Below are 20,285 nucleotides of genomic sequence, written 5' to 3' on the forward strand. Positions count from 1 at the left end.
ATGTTAGTAGGGGTTTTGGGCGCATCTGGGCTGTTCTCACATGTACGGTGCTGTTGGATATTGAATAAAATGACGTTTTGAAATTATTCCTTTGCATTTTATAACTTTAAAAATAGAGGAAAATCATGCATTTTTTTCCAATTGGGAAATCCTCAAACAGCAAGCCGATCTTACTCTCAGAGACTCGCAAACGGCAATCAACATTCGCAGACAGTTTTTGAATTTCATTTCTTTTATTTATATATTTCATGTTTGCTCATTTCGTTTCCTTTCTCACAGGTAATCAAGAGTACGGTCTTCCCCCTTTAACAGGACATTCTCTATCTTGGACTGATTCGAAGAAACCTAAACTTCACTCAAGTATCATGAAGGCGAAAATTTGGACCCCCGAAGATCCAAGAATCCATAACAATACTATGTTTCCTTCGCCATTGTGAGGAGAGAAAATGCTGTTATATTATGCTATATCATCAAGGCAGGAAAAGGGTGTTCTGTAATTGTATTTTAACAGAAGTAGAATTATTTTTTAATAACTAGCTTGGAAATCGACGAGGAGATATATTGTAACATATTTTAATTGAGAAACAAACAGAGTATTATCGTACGAGGAAATCTTGGACAGGGATTCGTCGCCTCCTCGCTTTTTTTTCCAAAAAAAAATACGTAACAAAGAAATCACATTTGACAAAACCACAGTGGGTTTATGTAAGACATTTTTGTAAATTTTTCTCCAGGCAAAACATACAGAATTTGGATATTAAAAATGCATCGAAAACTTTATTACTGCTGTGTTATTGTGAACGATTTTAAGTTTCTTAATCTCTTTGATAAGTAAATTTATGGAAAACACAATTCGTGTTGTGGCTAAACTGTCTTTCTTAGCACTGCAAGTAGAGCTAAACAAAAGAGTGTGCTCTATATCTTGGTGAAGGGGAACTCCATTAGCATAGCCCGCTTGACTTTTCGTGCCTTTAAAATTACGCGCAAATGAAAAATTAATGAGCATGTTTAACACATTCGGCTGAAAAAATAGCACCATGCTCAAAAGCTCAAACTTCAAAAGGTCGATGTTGGGGCCTTTTTGGAGCATAAAGTTAGCAGATAAGCACGTATCCTCATTTGTCTTGTTAATACAACAACGTTATCAGATTTCCTAAGGTCTTCTGTTGTAGCAAGTATCAATGATGCTGGGAGGTTTTATTAGCAACCTCAGACCTTGTGGCACCATTAGACGAAACATTGAGGTTTATTTGTCGTGTATCCTAAGAGTAAACGTGGAGCATTGGCACAGAGCGTTTGATCTTATCGATTGATTTGAGCTTTCCCCACACGTGTATGCGTGTTTGCACTTTCATTGCTTCAACCATGAAACATTTGTGTAGCAAATCGTTTAAGCGGCTCACACCCCCCACCCTTAGGTAACCACAACATGACGTGGTTCTGTTACATGGTACACATCAGCATTCCAAAGTGGGATGGGCAAAGCAAACGATCTGGCGTGGTTTGTTAAGCTCCACTACAATTCAGGTAACAGGTTGATAACTGCTATGTTATAAACAAGCTACCTTCAACAGGTATTATATTTTATTACCCAGACTATGCGAGACAAACGAGTTATTAGTCCAGTGGTGTGAATATCATCCCCAAGACCTGATACGTGTATTTGCATGATGCCTAAACGTGTTATAAGCTTTATCAGGGAGATATGAGGCGATAATATTGGTGCACAGAGCTCGTATCAGGGAAACGGTCAAGTGGTTCTTGTAAGTTCCTGTAACGGCACAATCCTTTCAACGCAAACTGCCATCCCGTTGCTGAGTCCGTGGTCGATATTTTTCCACAGCTGCGGAAAGAGTATTGTTAACAGAACAAGAGACAGCTGCGGTGAGCTATTTCCAAGAGAAGTCCCATTTAGAATAAGAAGACAGGTATTATGCGAGCACACGTTCGAAGATTTACACAATTGGTAGCAACCTGCGAGAAATGAATAGTTCTTTTTTTCATTAAGACACTGCTCGATATCTACCCTGTGGAGACGAAAGCTGATTGGTCAAGACACGACACATGAGTTTTGTATAGCCCGCCCTGTATTAGCAGACCTGAGCCAAGATCAATTATTTGGCCCTTTCACATCTTTGTTTCAATTGTCAACGTCTCTCTGCTAATTCATCGGTTGCATGCAATCTGTTTGTGGCAGAATTCTCTACTATTGGGGATCGGACATGTAAGGATAGATCCAACGGTATCTTGAAGGTAGCACCCATGGTTAGCCTCATTGTCACGCCGAGCAAGCATGATCCCAGCGCGAGGAGAACTCTTTCTGACTTGTATCCTTTATTAAAGGTGTTACCCACGCCATGCAGTCAATACGATTTTCTTTTGTTTGAAGAGATTTAAATAGGAGAAGCAGATGTTTTTAGGCTTAAAAATAAACCATGAATGAATAATCAGTGTAGCTGGACCGACATGGCGAGTTTGGAGATTGACGGTTGAGATTTGCACCTCAAGGAAGACCCCCTTATTCGAGTAACAACCACCCATCAAGCCCTGCTTACTAACTGCAGAAAATATCTAGTACTTCGTAGAAGAAATATATTTGTTGTGTGAACTATATTAATTAATGATGTAAAGGGAAAAGTATTGTTTTCTGATAATGTCAACACATTTGACCACTGCTTGTAAAAAGCTTTTAGAAGTTGCCAAAAAAACACAACATAAGAAGCACGTTTAGCGTGGTTAATTAGCTAAACAGGCAAATTTTATCATTGCCTGATACAACAAGTCACAATAAACTTATTTTACTAATGGTATATTTAGAGGAGAACAAAACTCTCCCAGCCGCCTGGTTACAAAACTCAAAACCACTAAATCTTTAACAAAAAATGCCGCAAATTTATGCAAAAAGGTCATTTTTTTCATTTTTTATTCAAATTAAGTTGTTAACCAGAGCGCAAGTGAGTAAAAACGCGTGTCTAACTTGTTCAGGCCAGTTTTCTCGTCGCACTTGTAGAACATTTTCCCCCAAAAGAAGGTAGATTGCTTTAGAAAAGGAGTTTCGCGAAAACCTAAAGGTTTGCGCATGCGTTATAAATGAGAAACTGAACGAAATCTCAAAAAAGTGCAAGTGATAAACACATAGGCGTGAAATTTGTGTTAAGACCACCGCTGCGATGAACGAATACTAAGTCTGTCATCCCCCAAACCTTATTTTCACGCTCTGCCGCAGTGAGTTAAACCTTTAGGTATAAGCGATATCGCGGCAAACGCGGACATCGAGGCATGAATATTTAATTAACTGCTGTAGATGAGATACTGTAGTATCGTTTTATCTCCGAGCGTCAGATTGTAGCGAGCGTTGTTGAAAAAAACAGTACACGGTGAAGATAGTGGGCGGTGGAACATTTCTAAGTAATGGAAAACCGCCCTGGTTTCCTCTTTGATCGATGATCGCTTTTCCACCGCTCAGAATTGCTTCATTAAACCTGAAATTTGAGGTTTTGTCAGATGAAAGACACTTTTCTTACAGGAAAAGTTACCGCTTTTCCGTGATATTCACGTCTTTTATATTTTCAGAAAGACAAAATCCTTTCACAGAACAGGCTATAAATCGGTTCTTAAGTTAACCGGATTTCGCTCGTTTTCGTTAAAAATGAAGTGAATGTACCGTTCGAGATTTACTATGTTTTGATTCTATCAAATTTTAAATTTGCAACCCCTCAGCTTGAAGAGATTTTACTGAAACACTGTGAAGAGAACTAACAGTACAGGTTATCCTGGTTGAAGCAAATTAACACTAAAATTTAATCATATCAGTTTTACTATTTAGTATCGCTTCAAACTTCAAGGCCACGTGCTGCCAAGCGAACTCTTTTAAAAAGCTGTTGTTTGAAGATTAAAATACAGACAAATTATTCTATTATTTTTAATTTGGGGCCAAAGGTTACAACTATTCTAAAACTCATGATCTTTTTCCTGACATTTTTGCGACCAAACTTGATCATGTAAGACAAAACTCAACGAGAAGAGCTACCGAAATTTTTGGACGAATGATTTGCGTTGCTTTCGTTCAAGTATTCTTGTGCCACGCTTATAGTATTTGTTCTGGTGTTCGAAAAAATTCTGTGACTTTTCAAAGCGATGTCTATTATTCTGATCGAGGTAGCAGTGTTGACCGCTTTCTCGAGATTGCCTGAAGTGGTACATATAGACATTACTTTAACTCTGCAATTCGCACTAAAAAACAAAACAAAGCCTTATTAACAAATGACATCTCCAGCGGAGGTAGTGATATTACGTTCTATTCTGAGCGGATATAAATTCACTCCAGGCAATAATTAAAACCTCGCGAGAAAATAGCGAAGTAATTACTGACGTTACAATCGCGGTATCAGTATCTCTGATAAGAAAGTGTAAAAGAGTGACTTCATTTGAATAAAACAATTGCAACGACAGTCGCGATAACGTATTTCACTCACAAAACAAAAAAAATGTAGTACGTGTTTAAAACCAAAACTTAGCTTTTATGTTGGGCAAAAAATTTTCTGTTGAGAGGATTTTTTTTCCTTAAACCGTGGGCCCGAGAAATCCTCTCACTATGTTTATTTTCCCTAATGACAAAATAATTAACGGTGTCCTATGTTCCTCAGTCTGGAAATAAAAACCATAATTCATGAAAATAAAGATCGCAACTCGTCGAATAATTAGAAAATTGAAAAGTTATGTTTAACTTGGGGATAATGTGATCTCCAATTTTTTTTTGCTTGTATTTTCGGCGAATATATTTTGTGTGTCTATACTTTGTTAGTTTTCTTCAACGAAAAAATTCAAGGTGATGTTGATTTTAATTCATTAAGTTTACTCCCGCTGTCTAAATACAAAAGTGAGGAAAAGTCCGTTGAAAATGCCGAATATGGAAACTTGATTTGTCAAAGCAAACGATAGACGAACTCAACAGCGCGTTTTTGAAGTTTTGCTCCTTAGTGACCGCTCAAAAATTTGAAGATAGTCATCGAAAATTCATTTAGATATTACACTGAAATGGCTTTTAACTTATTTGATGGGTTTACATATACAATCTTTCCTTTTGCTTCCTTGCGTTTTTAGAGCAGGAAAGAGCGTTCTATACAAGCGATACATCGTGTCATCTCCGTCTTTTGTCAAGGCAAACGCTCCGGAGAACACAAATACATGATATGCTAATGCGTTTTAAATGCTACGTACAAAATAAAGAGACGGCTCACGGCTCAATTAAAGCATTCTTTCTTAATAACTGTTTGTTTAATTCCGTACTCCAGCTGCTTAAAAACTCTCTGTACCGTGGGAACAGCACATATGCCAAAGATGATTTTTGACACAAAACAGAATAGAGGCAATTTCAATTTTGATTCTTTGGTGTGATATTTTGCGGCAAAACATCTCGGGTTTATAACAAACTTTTAATAATCAGCAAGCGTTTTTTGTTGTTGGTTGTGACCTGTCCTTATGCAAGCGTGGTAGAAATAATCTTATACCTTCTTTTAGTTTCTTGCATTACGGGATGATTTGCGATTGACAATATTTCGTGGAAATTGTTTTACAAACATATTAATTGTCTGAACGAAGAAACCAGCGAGACAGAGGTTGTTCTTAAGTAGAGATCGTGCTGACAATATTTAAAATGTATTTATCCTTTTGTACAAATCGCTGCGATGTCCATGAAGATAGTATAATAAAAGGCTATTTCCTTCATTCATTTTTTTTTTGTCTATTCGTGCTCAATTTAAGGAAACCTTTAGAAGTTACAAACCTCTAATGATTTGTGATTTGATATGGAGATTTATTTTAAAGTCTTCGTCAGTGTCTCCGATGTTGCGCCGCTCAGCAAGAAATTTACATCAATGGTAGTTGTCTTTATTTCGCTGAAGTAAAATTTTTTTGAAACTAACATCTTAAAACTAGGCCCATCAGTGACTGATGTTGCTATTTTGTTGATATAATGCTAACTGCAGAATGATATATTGACGTCGATCAACATTGTTTCAAATCCACGGTAAATTTGTTTTTCAATTATATCTCGCGGCTCTAAGCTGTCGTCCTACTGTTCAACACCTCCTCTTTAAGCGCAGCGATCTATTTGCATTTTGTGATTAAAACTTGAAGAGAGTAATAAAAAAAATCCTTAAATCCTGGCATAAAACTCTGAAATGCGACTACTATAAGCCGACTTCCTACCGTCAAAAAGCTCTTGTTAATGACAGTAGGATTAAAAAGTAATGAAATATTCAAGACTTATCGGAAATTGTTTTCCGAGATGTTTCTTGAAGCCAATATGCAATTTATTTCTTTTCGGTTCTTCCTTCAAACATTACCACGGAATAACAAGAATATAATATTATAATAAAGTTCATCTAAAATTCAATAAGAGAAAAGTTTACAACAATTATCGAGGAACCATCGTGATTGCATTATGAGCCGATTCGATTTTAGGGAATATATTTGTTTTCCGTGAACTTTTTATTTGCGAATTAATTTGTTAAGCTGTGAATAACTTAACTACTGTGAATAAACCGAGTAAAAACTTAGATAGCTGCACCTTCCTTTTTGTAAGGGGAGAATCCAAAGTCAAGTTGTAACTCAGTTCTCTAGTAAATTATATTACGCACAAACTTAGTTGAAGTAAAAGAAAATTTTGCCACAGCGATCGACCTTCTCTAACTGTCGTCTCCACCTACAAAGAAAAAATATCACCCATATGTTATAATTCATTGTTACAGACATCGGAATCATACGGTATAAGCGATCCAATAAAATTTTTTTTTTTTTTTGTTAAAGAATGTTAAATTTAGTTTGATTCGCCCTCAAACACGGTATCATCAATACCTCAGGGAAATTATAACCATGCAGTAAATTACTTAGCCGAAATCTCTCTGTATTTGTTGAAGTCCCCACCTTGCAAGTTATACACTGTTGACGTTGTCTCAGTTGCATCGTCAAAAAAGCTCATTTGAAATATGTCTTTAAATCAACGCTATCGCTTTCTTAAAAAAGAAAGTTACTAGGAAACTGCATTATAGCAGCTGCATTTTAACGATATCCAACAGTATTTGATTGCCTTTTCGTATTTTAAACCGATAGTTCTTTCACTTTGTGGAATCTTCTTTTGCTTCGAGCAATATTCCTTCTTTAATTCAAGGAAGCGTAAACACTTTCTCTCTAGGAGACAAAGCGAGAAAAATGGAATTTAAATTATTCCAGTCTTTCGTTGAAGTATTAAGTACAGATTTGTATTTCTTTGCGAATTTTTGGTGAAAATTTTCCCCTATTTTTTACGGTGTCTGACGATGAGGTTCAGTCCACAAAATAGTTTGGTTCTCGCAAACTAAATCTTTGTATTGTGTTAATTCGTGTAAGCGATAAGGAATGTTTCTCAAGCCCTGCAAATAAAGTATTTTACGATTCAATTTGCGGTCATAGCAACAGCTAATAAAATATCTTAACTTCTTGGTAAAATTGTTGTTTTTGTTAATAGCTACAGACCTGACTACAACACAGTCTCTCAAAATTAGCCTTGAATAAGGTTTTCGTGTAGGTTTTGCTCTGGCTATGTTCAATCTGTTTTTGCCGAATGTTTTTTCAGCTTTTAATTTAATATTCTTGAGTATGAATACATTGGATGTTTCTAATACTCACCGATTTCTCTAAAAAATTCAATTAACTGCTTTTTAGTTTTTCGCTAGGCGACATGGTTTTATGTGTGGAATTTAAAGTGATTCTAGTTGAATAATGTCCATTTCGCCTTGAGTTCAAATTGTTTTACGTGTGGAATTTAAAGTGATTCTAGTTGAATGAATAATGTCCATGCGTTGCGTGTTACCACTGCAGCTGTAACTTTACTAAAGCTACTATTCGCGAATAGAAATAAAAACTCAAAAAAGTACTTTGCCCAAGGCAAGGGATGATCTTCCACCGTTGAATGAATCACGATGAAAGCATTTTTCTAAGCGTAAGCCTCTTCCCTTTGACCTGTCAGAGGTAAATTTATGGGAATCCTTTCTGACACGAGCTGACAAATGGGTTTCGAAATGGAAAATTTCAAATAATACCTTATGAGTAAATGTGTTGCTAGTGTCTTTGATAACTGGTTTAGAATGAGGATTACTTGCTTCTAAGACTAAGAAATTAAATGAGAATTTTTTTTTCTGAAATCCGTACAAAAATGTACAATTTCACAGTATACATGGTTTAATTCTGTCACTTATTTTTGTATTTCTCTGACGGACATAAAAACGCATCATGTAACTTTTAGCTGTATTCTTTTCATACATGGTCTTGTTGATCTCCTTCATGAATCGATCAAGCACATGACTTCATGTAAAAAGAGATCTGAGGTTAAATGAAACAAGATATTTCTGTACCAGTGAAAGCGAACCTCTGCCGAGAGCAAGAGTAAACAGTAAATTCAGTAGATATGAAACGAAAAAAAAGTTAAATAATGTCAAGATATACAAACCTTACGAGGCCGAAGGATTGAGAAGAAAACATGAACTGCACGAACAGAGCGCGCGCGAATCGAAAACGCTAGCTGTCTAGCAGTCGGCAAATGAGGTCTTAACCTGCTTTGTACGCTTTTATCAGCTAGCTATCGATCAGGCCGTGAGAATTTTAAAGGACAAACTCAAAGCGAACATAGTGTGTTTTTCTCACGGACTGTTAGACTGAAATTATTATGGAAAATCATTAAAATCCATTTAAACAAACAAGAAGTGAATTCCATCTGTCCTTATTCGAAGATTGCATCGTCCATCAACGCATTCCTTTTTCCGATAATAGCGACTTTTAAACCTCGGAGGAAACGTTGAATTTGAAATCCATAAAAAAGGATTTGCTTTTCCACATCTACGCCATAATATAACATAATGGAAACCGTATTGGATGCTCTTCAAAGACATTAAAATTCAAATATTCAGATTTCGGAAATCTCTTTCTCAATCGGATTTGAGGGATCTGTTTTTCTGCTCGGCCATTAAGATAAATTTCTTTTTAATTGATTTTGTTTTTCTCTGTGGTCGGCTTCTTTTAAGAAATTGCAAACTTTTGTGATACAAAATTATTTTCAACCTTCGAAGTTTTCCTTTTGGAAAATGATATTGCAAACAAGTAAGGACATTGTTGACAGTGCGAATAATTTTAGCCCTCAGCTGTATAAACTGAAAATGTAACAACAACAGTTCCCTAAAGAAAAATAAATGCACATGTATTCGACAAAAATCAACTGGTGTAAAACGAATCACTTATATTCAAGATTTCATGCAGTCGCATGAAATTTCTACAAAACCAAAAAGTGATACATAAATGAAGAAAGATCCTTAAAACGCGTCTGTATGTAGATTCTTTCCTGTTGGCATTAACTTCCGAAAGTTTGACATTCTCTTTAGATTTGATTTTAAATTGGTTTACCGAGCTAAAAGCAATATACATGTATGGGCGCGTAAATTACTTTTAACAGGCCCCCCCTGACTTGAAATAATATATATACGATATAGTATTTAAAAATCTTATCTTTAACTATATCAACACAGCTAAAACATTTTCTCCGAGGATTTCACGGTCTATACATGCGTTGCTTCTTTCATCTTCCTCGAAATCAGTGTATTTGTATATCAGTGTATTATCAGAGCGTTTTAACAAAGTGTTTAAAATAAAGTTACGTCTACGCATACTTAATGAATTTATAATCACTTTCTTTTGTCTGCATTCCTAAAAATAGGTTAATGAAGTATTCAAATCTATGTTGGGTTTACATTTCTCCGAAAAAGTGACTAGAAAGTGAGCTAAAAGTAGGCAAATTTTGAGCCTGTGTAGCAAGCGTTTCCGCGCGAGTTCGTCGAGAAAGTTGGGAAGAGAGAGAAAAAAAGAGGCGCACGCAATAAAACTCTAGAAAACTGTGAAAATGCTTGCTCCGTAGGCTAGTAAATTTTTAGTTACTGCAGTAACTATTGTAATCAGCGTTTAGTTTAATTTGTGAAAAACTACTTTAACCATCGTATTTTACTGGCCGGGAGAATCACGACTTCTAGAACACAAGTTCGTCAAGCTCGCGAACCTATAACTCGAACCAATGCCTCACGTGATCCCGATAATTCCTTCCAAAGAAAAGTTCCCTCTCCGAAGAGCTTCCAAATATTGGGATATTAGTGTATAAATTTGCCAAACGCTGACTATGCTTTTTTTGTGGTTTTCAGGAAATCTGTTGATTCGGTCTAGCATGATGGACTCCCGAATAAGTTGCTGCAAATTAATGTTGGTGGTTGTTTGTTATAATGTAATTAAAATTTGTTTAGTTTCAATGCGACTCTGCATGCTCAAAAACAACTAAATTGCCCAAAACCAACACAAATTATGCAAGGGTGAGATGTGCAGCAAGGCTGTCATTTTTGTTACTTAAAATGCATCTATGCATTTAAAGTCTACTACACAAAATTAAAGTAATGTACATGTACAGTATTCATCAGTTGCAGAAGCCACGCAGATGTAATAGCAGGGACGGCGGAGCGCAATTTCAACCGCTGGGGGGCTGCGCTTGAAAACTCGGTGCCGGAGACGCGAGTTTGTTGTGGGGGCGGGTGGGGGGATCTGGGATCTGGGGGCATCCTCCCTCAGAAAATTTTGAAACCTAGAGGCTCGGAAATGGTATTTTTAACGAATGAGATATTTCCTTAACGGGAAAACTTTCAGGGTCACGTAGAAAAGAGAAAGCTCTTAATGCCCTCTATAGTTTGAGACGACACACGAATCTAAGTAAAATAGAAACGGCTCTTTTGCCCCTATTCTGACATATAATAGTGAAATTTGGGGTGTGTGTGCTAAGATACGGCCTTTGCAATACTTTATGTACATGTATGGTCATACAATTAAATCTTGTTGTTGTTGTTGTTGATGTTGTTGATTGTAGTATTATGTGTCGCTTCAGACGCTTTTACTTCATCCTTCTATAAGGAGAAAGATATGCTGACTTTAGAATAGCCTTCCCATTGAGTTACGGCTCAGCTGGGTACGGCTGTTGAACACTCTCTAAGGTCATAATGGCTGGCTTGCCCTATGCATTATCTGGATTAAACTTCGTGGATTTAATTCCTGGTTCCAGATGTCTGGATACTTCAACTTCTTCAACTTTATTTAATAAAAATATTGATTTCAATACACTGGCCCGCAAAATAGCAAATTGCTTACCTAGGCGGACCACTTAAAAGAAAAATAAAGTGAACGGAAAGGAAAAGAAGGAAACTATTTTAAGTTACAATGAATAATATTTCTATCATAGTTTTATTTAAATTACATTAAATCTACTAAGGAATGACGAAAAAGGAATTGACAGAGTGTGAAAAAAAAAAAACGAAACAAAATCAATACTTTTGTACAGTTAACTGTTAATCGAACTTTTTCATCTATCATGACGTCTCAATATAGTCATCTTCTCTTTTTAAGATGTCGGAAAGCAATCTGTGAAGCACTTTCGTAAGTTTCTTTTTAGGAAGATCTCTAATCATGTTCCGGATTCTTTGTCGGTGAAACTTGAATTCCGGATTCCATTCGTTAGTGGGTTTCTGGATTGGTTGACCTGTTTTCCGGATTCAAAAGCCAAAGATTTCGGATTCTACAAGCAAAAAAATTCTGGAATCCGGAACCGGAATCCAGATTCCGGATTCTCTCTCGTGGGGCGCGCTGGCTGTAAGCAGTTTTACTAATTCTCTATTAGACTACGAGTAGTCCTTATTTTTCCTCAGGGATAGTACAGCGAGCGAAACGTGAGCGCGCGTGAAAATCACCCCACGCGAGAAAGGTGAGACATGGTGCTGCGTCTCGCCTTTCTCGCGTGGGGAAATTTTCACTCGCGCTCGCGTTTCGTTAGCTCTAGTCTCCCTGAGGAAAAATGGGGCCTACTCTTAGTCTAATTCTCTATCGACACAGCACTTACCTATGGCTCGTAGGCTCGTAGTTTTATAAGTCAAAATTTTTAATTTATTAGAGTACTTTCCATGCTTTGAATAGAAATTGTTATTGATTCTTGTTGTAGTTCTAGTAGAAAATAAAGGATCTTTTTAAAGTCTTGATGAGATTTTTAATTAAATAAGTAGATAGTCATTCATCCCTGTATCCATCCATCCATTCATTCCCAAATTATTCATTGAAATCATTCCCCTCGCACCTCTCGTTAAAAATCGTTGTTGCGAATCGTCTCGTGTAACATTTATACCTTAATTTGGGTAGACCCATGAATTAAATTCGAGTGGCCCACATGGGAATTTCGACTGAGGGGCGACTTCGTTTAGGCTCGATTACCAGCCGCTGTTCGGGAAAATGCAAGACATGGCGGAAATCGAGCCTAGACTTCGCTACAAACATCGAACTTTTCATGTGCCGAACCTCATGCATAAATTGTTAGTAGTGGACAAAACAATGACACCCAATCCGTGAACTACCCCTATCGACTACCCACTGAACTACCCTAATGGACTACTGTGCTGAAGTTCAGTGATTAGGATCAGGAAACTGAGTGAATCAAGTTCCATTTAGGGTAATTAATTATACTGGGAAAACTGACCTGAGACTTGATTCACTCAGTTGCCTGGGGATCAGTGTTTTGCCCACCTCCGCGTAAAATACTATAATTTATTTTCACTGGTAAATTGTAGACTACTGTACTTCGTGAAAATGAGTAACTAACTACCGATGACTTGGGAAAATTAAACGTTAAGGATGCTGTCAGCAGGAACATTCCAATTTGCACCGAGAAAATTCTGTCTCTGACCGATCACAAGATTTGTAAATATTGTGGAGCTTTAGCAATGGCGAAGTCTCATGGCTATCTGTTCTTTGAAAACATTGACCCTGGGCGATAGCAAAAGATGATCGATACTAGGCGCGAGGATAGAATGGGCGCGGGGTTTGCGTTGGCCATTTGCGACTGGCTCCATTTGTACTATGACGTCAATTTATTACTATGACCAGAATCCTTCAGGGTTTTGCTTGTTTGTGCAAATTAAGGCTTTTGTTATTTAAACCTCGCTGGGATTACCAAATTTAGATATGAAAAGAGAAACGAAAAGGATTCTGGTCGAAGTACGAAAATGACGCCAAATTACCTTCAGCTCTCGGGCAAATGTTTCCGGCCGCGGTCTCCTTGGGCCAATGACGCACATGTGTCTCTAAACGCCACCCTGGTTGTTGACCGCGGTCAAACTAGAGAAATTAAGGCCAGTGCTTTAGCAACGACGACGGCTACTGCTATGAGAAACGGCAGGGCCAAATCACGCCCAAAATTGACCATGAGGTGTCCTGAATTTTGGTCAATTTACAAAAACTTTGCTGGTTAACTCTTGCCTGTTTTGCCTTAGCAAACTTTGTTTGTTTGCTTGTTTCGTCCAAAGGAAAATTCATCGCAGTTTTTCGTCCTGGATTTGTCAAAAAAACCACTTTCACAGTCCTCACGTTCAGTTATCGACAAAGAGATTCTCCTCAAGGTCTTGCCTCAAATTCAGAGGAGGCAATGACGACAGAAATGGAATTTATTCACTGATCTCTTAAGGAGGTAATTTCCGACGCCATTTTGTTTGTTTATCCTTTGCGCAGCGCTCTCGTCAGGAGCGTAAAACTGCGCGAGCGTGTCACACGCGCGATGGCACAATTTGTGCTAAAAAGTACCCATTTGCGGTCTCCTACCCCGATTATGGCTCCTGGTACCTTATTATAGTAAACAAAGGTGACTATGAGATAATATGATCTTTAAACCTAGCCAGATGCAGTTTTAAAAACTTTACTGCCAAATATCAAATTCTTTCAAACAGTTTCCTTTTTCGACCAAAACCATCTCCAAAACAGCAGTGGCGGATCCAGGGGAGAGAGGGGGGCCAAACTGAGGCCCGAAGGGCTCAAAGGGTCTGGATGACTGCGCCCCCCCCCCCCCCCCCCCCCCCGCCGCCTCTTATCTCAAGGTTTGGATCCGGCAGTGAATATCCATGTCTTCTCCTCCGGGGATCGTTTCTCCTCGCTCTTTCTTCTCTTTTTTTTCCTTTTCCTTCGCTGGTTCCGGGATTATCGAGCTAATCAGGCGCAAAAAGTCTTTGGCCCTTTTTCACTCAAATGGCTGTAGATTTCGTTAGATTCGTTTTCAAAAGGTAAGCTAGAAATATTACGTACACATATTAACCTCCGCAAGCAGAATACTGCAATGCTGATAGCGAAACAGCTGTCCATGGCTACAACCTCTCTCTGTTTTGCTTCCGGTGTTGTTAATTTTCAGTGTAGTACGATCACCATTGCAGTGTTCTGCTTGAAGAATTTAATACTCTACTTGTTATTTTTGCTGATCAGGTCTGTATAGATCCTACGTTCTTCGGCATATTCGTTTGCGGTCCTTTGCAGTCCTTTGTGGTTAATGTTCTTAGAAATGTAAAGGCTGATTTCAAAAAGCGTCCGTCTGGGTGTAAATAATAACAAAACATAGACTTATCGCGAACACAAAAATCGGCCCAGTTTTTCATTGAGCAGTCGTCTCACCCTTTAGTCAGAATGATTGACCCTTGAATGGCAAGAATTCTTTTCCAAGCTAACTAATGTGATCAAACGTGATTCGTGACAACTTTTTTTCTTGAAAATATAAGATTTTTAGCTGGATGAAAAATTTCCTCATTTTCGGGATAGTTTTTTCTTCTTCTCTTCAATCACCCGACCCCTCCCTCAAAAGGTGAAAAACGCTCGGACTTTTGTCCCAGTCTCTTCGAGGAGGACATAAAAAGACTGGGGCAAATTTACATCAAATTTCTAAGATGGCGGCTGTTTCAGAACAATGGTGTATTTCAACAAGAATTTTTCTTATTCTGGTTATTTTATCGACATCTGCCAACGTCCATGGCTGGGATTCTATTGATCTTGAATTATTTGATCTTGTGGAAGAAGTCAAAGATAATTTTTATGGTGTTTTAGGGCTTAAACAGGTGAGTACAGTAGTTTACTTTGGTTGGTTCTGACCACAAACTGGTCGTATACTGTTCGGATAAAAGCTCTCTTTTTACCTAGTGACTATTTTTACTGGACCCGTACACCGACGTGTGTTTGCTGTTCATACGGGATTCTGACTATATTGTTTAGAGTTAATTACTGACAATACTGATTAGGATTAAGCACTAAAAATAGTGTTCAGCGTTAAGCACTGATTACATTGATTACTTTTAAACACTCACTGGAAACGGTAAGCTTCTTTTTTAGGGTTAAGAATGTTGCTATATATACTGAAATCAAAGCATCCACTACATTACTAGGCATTGAAATACCTAGTGATGTAATTAGGTAATTGTCCGCAGTCACTTAGGCCCTCTTCAGGGGTTTTAATACTTACATGTATGTCCCTGGTCTAAATTTCAGAACAGGTCATTTCGCCTTTTGAGGAGGAGTCCATATCGCTGTCAGTATTCACTATTATTTTTGCAATTGTCTTTGTCGCTGTCACAGTTTTATCCCATCTTCATGTCCTTTGTCACCATTTCAAGGCCATGTCTCTTGTCAAATTTTACCCTAACAGGGCCTTGTAACTACGCCCCGGGTTCGAATCTTTGTCTCGGGTTTGCATAACTGTCTCAAATTCTCCCAAACCCTCTCTTGTTTATATCAGGCTATGCAAACACGGAAAACGTTTTCTGTTGCTCAAATGAATGATGAATGTGACAGTCCCCTCATCCCCTAAATTTATTTGGGCATACAGAACTCACTGCAATAATTTACTAGAGTGATTGCTAAACAACAGCTTCCCAGTGGGCAATTACCTAATACCCAAAGCAACCTTTTATTGAATCTTTAGGTATAAAATTATATTTTTTTATATTGTATTTATGGTGAACACCTTTCCACCTTACTCATTCCATATAAGATACTGTTTTTGTTGATAATGATGATATTAATTTCTTCTGCAGGATGCAAGCCAGGCAGATATCAGAAGAGCATATCGTAAACTTTCTCTTCAGTTACATCCCGATAAGAACAAAGAACCTGACGCTGAAGTCAAGTTTAGACAGGTAAAATAGTGTAGAAAGTATGAATACATTATATGACTCTGAAAGGATGAACTGTATTTTTATTTTATTTTATTATTTTTATTTTTAACACATGGAAAAGCCACTAGTATGGACTTAAGCAGCAAGAATATTATTATGCATAGTAACCCCCTCCTCCCCCCCCCCCCCCCCCCGCTCCCTACCAACCTAAGTGGGGCAAGGGTTGTTGGCTTTATATGTGATGACTTAGCTAAAAGATGCCATTTCTGATTTTGTATAAAAAGTAGTGTTCTGCAAGTGGGCAGAATCTGCTGAAACCACAGACAAAATTTTACAATGAATTTGGGAAGTCCATTCCCTGCAAGCAGAGCAAAAGTTTTGAACAGTCGGCTACATGAACACAACATGTTGTCAAATTTTTGAATCAGTTTAAAATTCCTCAATATTATTATCTTGTGAATGTAGCCAAACATATCTTATTATTTTATTGATATTGAGCTGTTACTTTTACCTGATATCACACTCTTTTAAATATTGAAATGAATCTTTAATTTTGTCATTTTCCTTAGCTTGTTGCAGTCTCAGAGGTTCTTAGAGATGAAGAGAAGAGGAAGAGGTAAAATCGGTGTTATCATTATTAGTTCAAATTACAGAAGAACTTTGTAATCAAACCTGCTCATCATAAAGCTTTTTGGACTAGTTAAAGTGATGTTTGGGCTAGTACATGCTAGCTTTAGCTAGCCTGAATGGCAAGCTCTAAAACCAACTTTCTTTGCACTCTGTTACTAATTTCAACTCCCTCAATCAGCATTTTGCATTGACTTTTTCAATGCAGATATTCAAATTCCAGAGATGGAGTTGCAAGTTCTCCTTCTTTTTCCTGCCCTGTCGCCAGAGTGCCCTAGAGAGCTTGCTTCTGCTCTGCAGTCAAGCTAATCCTCCACAGCTATAAAGAAGAAGCATTAATTTTAATAATAATTTGATAAAAGAACTTTTTTCTTACTTTGGCCAAACAAGCAAATATCCACCATTTTTATTTTTTGAATTCTAGAATCCAGATTTGTTCCTTCCTAAAGAAAATAAGTTTTTGTCATTTTATGCTAATAAGAATGATTTCAGCTACTTTATACGTACGTGTAGACTAACTCTTCCCTTAGATATGACATCATTTTACGCGATGGACTACCTGACTGGCGCCAGCCTGTGTTTTACTATCGACGAGTGCGTAAGATGGGACTCATTGAATTTGGCCTGTTAATATTCCTCATATTAACAATAGGGCATTACATTGTTGCCTGGTCAATCTATCTGGAGAAGAAATTTGAACTGGTACGTAAAATGTTGATATTTTTTATTTTGATTAATTTTATTTCCTTGTATTCATTTTTGTTTGCTGTCCAGCCTTCGCAACAGATGGCACTATCCTTCTCATTTAGTCAGTCTATGAAGTAGTGTGGAAATCCTTGTTCTGGGTCCCCACCTGTGTACTTGGATTTGAGTACGTGCCGTGATTGGTCTGTTTAATATCCCATTGTCTATTTGCCAAGGAGGTTGAAGGGAAATCCAAAGCAAATCTGGTGATTCATTGAGTCCGTTGGGGACACAGAATCGACTAGAACAAGGATATCAGTACTACTTCACAGATGTTACTAACTAATAATATAATAATAATAATATCATAGGTGATGAATTACTCCTTAATTTTGGCGCCAAATTTCAGCGATAATTTGTAATTTCACATGTGAAATTACAAAGTTGCCATGGCAACCTTCCGTACGTCTCAGTGTCAAGATGGTGACAAAGTTTCAAAATGTCATGAACGAAGATGCCAGGGCATAAAAAGACGCCTTAAAAAACCTGAACACTTGAAAGAGCACATTAAGAAGGATTCTAACAGGTATTTTGTTGAAAAATTCTGAACTTAAGCCAAAGTTAAGCTCTAAACGTTCGAAAGAGGGAGTTCTTGATCGATGCGATCTAGGATAAACATGTCAAAAATCCAAGATTGCCAAATGTAATTCGTCACCCATGATATTAATAGGTAATCAAATGGTATACTTGCGTTGTGAAATTATTCCCTAATTTCACTCGTCACCGTTTGATTACACATACTAATTCCATTATTTACCCTCAGCAGTGTTTATGGCACTTATGCTAGTGGGGCCAAGGAAATGGCTGAAACAAATCGTTCAAATATAATCAAACACAACAGGGTTAAGAATCCCAACTGGCTGGAGGCAAACCAGCTGGCTATTTACAAACGTGGCCAAGAATTATTTTGAACTCAGGACTACTGTGAACAAATCCACCTGGCGGTCAGGTCGGGAGTTGAACATGGGGCCTCCGAGTTGCAAGTCCAGCGCTCTAACCGCTTGGCCACGCTGCCTCCTTAACTGGGGTTAGATTATGTTTGTGACACAGGCTATTGGTCATTTAAACCCTAAGATCAAAATTAAAATTCTCATTTTTTGTCCCTATTCATTTACTATTGAAGTATTTGGGAGAAGCTGATAAAATATCAAGCAAATTCATCTTGTGTGATCATGTCCTTAATTCTCATGAACACTCTATTTTACAAAGCATTGCTATTACAATGAGAATTTTGATGCCGATCACTCTTAGGGTTTAAAGGGTTAAGCTTTCCTATATAAAAATAATATTTATCCCTTGAATTTTGTAACACGAAAACTTCTTGATCGATTTGTTGATTGATTTACCAATTTTGGCTTCCTCACCACGTTTCCCTCTCATGCCTTTTCTTTAGTTTTTTTGTCATACAAGACAGGGGTCTCTGTCTCTTTCTGCTCCAATCTCATTCCTAAGGTCCTCTCGCCCTCTCGCTCTGGGGGCACATTTAATTTTGTTATTTAAGACTATCTTTAGGCATTAAAACTGTTTCCTGTCATCTGTTAGAAGGGTGGGTTCGGCCAAATTTTTCAAGTTACAAGCAAAAATTGCCAAAAAATTGTTATTTTTAGTACGCTCATATGAAACTTGTTTGATACAGTCAAACCTTCGTTAACAGCCACCTCTCTACAACAACCACTTTCTTTTGGTCCTTTTCAACAAAAAAATCCATACATTGTCTCTTGTTTAAAACCTCTTTACAATGGCCACTTTCTTCTGTCCCTGGAAGGTGGCTGTTGTAGAGAGGTTCAACTGTATCTTCTTCATAACTCTCTCTACAGGAGCATTTTGTGTATGGAACGGGAGGGGGCTCTGCCTTAAGGTCCAACCCCTTGCCCTTATGTACCATTTTTAAGAGAAACGGTAGCCCTTTCATACCCTTTATTGACAAATGGTACCCCTTTCACATGCTAGTTTGGAACTTTGCATCCCTTTTAACTGCCATAAATGCACCGTCTTTTTTAAGTACACTGTATGATTAAATCACTAAACCAGAAAGTTTTTTCAACTTTTTCACAGCCATAAAATGCGCTTGTTAGCCGTTTTTGTTTTTTTTACAGACCGAAGTGGCAGATTTCCGTACCCTTTCCTATACTTCAATGCGTGAAATCCCCACCCTTTGATATACATGTGCCTAAAAGTTGAAAAAGGTACTCTTTCAAACGGAACGCCCCCCCCCCCCCCCCTCCTCGGCGGTATAGGCCGTTATAAGGACCAAATCCCTTCCGGGCTTTACACTCACGAAACACTGGGGGACACAGATTAAAATACAACCCGGATAAGCAATAATCGGCCTTAAAGCCCCTCTGCCCAGATGCACAATTCGCACTAAATTCTCTGGGAAACGTTTTTTTCTTGTCAGGAAGAACTGCTGTTTTCCAAAAAGAAGAAAGAAGACAAGAAGCGGAACAAGGGCAAGTTAAAGACCAAACTAACTGATGAGGATATTCCGGATCTAGCAGATATGTTGGGTGAGAAACTCTTCAATGTTGTTCTTGTTCTCTTAAAGGTAATTCTTGGTTTGCAACTACTTGACGAGGAGGGTAGACTGCAAAACAGTCCGTATTTTTGCGTATTCAAGTACGCGCGAGCAGTCAAACAAAAGGTCTGGAATGAGGCTGAAAACAGAGAGCGAGACTGGGGATTCTTTACTGATTTTGAGAAAAAAAACGACCGTTTTGCAGTCTACGAGGAGGGTCACATGATGTTGCTTGACCAAACAAGGCTAGTTTTTTAGCATAACTTTCATGACAAAACAGTTTAGTTCTCAGTGGAGGGAAATGTTTGTTCTTGTCAGCCAACATGCCCGCCGTAAAGTCCACTGGAAACCGGCAATTCGTCTTTTTTCCCTTT

At 37.8% G+C, this 20,285-nt stretch overlaps 2 protein-coding genes and 1 long non-coding RNA gene across 3 annotated transcripts in view; all 3 read left to right on the forward strand.

Annotated features, from left to right (window-relative positions):
- LOC140930943 (pancreas transcription factor 1 subunit alpha-like) overlaps window positions 1–780 on the forward strand; it is a 1,328-nt gene extending 548 nt beyond the window's left edge. Inside the window, exon 2 of the mRNA XM_073380662.1 lies at window positions 280–780. Within this exon, the coding sequence (XP_073236763.1) occupies window positions 280–437 (158 nt within the window). The 3' untranslated portion in view covers window positions 438–780. The remainder of the gene's footprint in view (window positions 1–279) is intronic.
- The window catches only part of LOC140929633 (uncharacterized), a 27,680-nt gene extending 17,302 nt beyond the window's left edge, over window positions 1–10,378 (forward strand). The window contains exon 3 of the long non-coding RNA XR_012164759.1: window positions 10,221–10,378. This is a non-coding gene — a long non-coding RNA (uncharacterized lncRNA). The remainder of the gene's footprint in view (window positions 1–10,220) is intronic.
- Window positions 10,379–14,776: 4,398 nt separating this feature from the next.
- Window positions 14,777–20,285, forward strand: part of LOC140930964 (dnaJ homolog subfamily C member 1-like) — a 20,692-nt gene continuing 15,183 nt past the window's right edge. The window contains exons 1-5 of the mRNA XM_073380713.1: window positions 14,777–14,972; window positions 15,945–16,046; window positions 16,595–16,641; window positions 17,183–17,354; window positions 19,795–19,903. Of these exons, the coding sequence (XP_073236814.1) occupies window positions 14,805–14,972; window positions 15,945–16,046; window positions 16,595–16,641; window positions 17,183–17,354; window positions 19,795–19,903 (598 nt within the window). The 5' untranslated portion in view covers window positions 14,777–14,804. The remainder of the gene's footprint in view (window positions 14,973–15,944; window positions 16,047–16,594; window positions 16,642–17,182; window positions 17,355–19,794; window positions 19,904–20,285) is intronic.

This window comes from Porites lutea, chromosome 3 (genome assembly GCF_958299795.1).
Source record: "Porites lutea chromosome 3, jaPorLute2.1, whole genome shotgun sequence".
Taxonomy (NCBI): Eukaryota; Metazoa; Cnidaria; class Anthozoa; order Scleractinia; family Poritidae; genus Porites; species Porites lutea.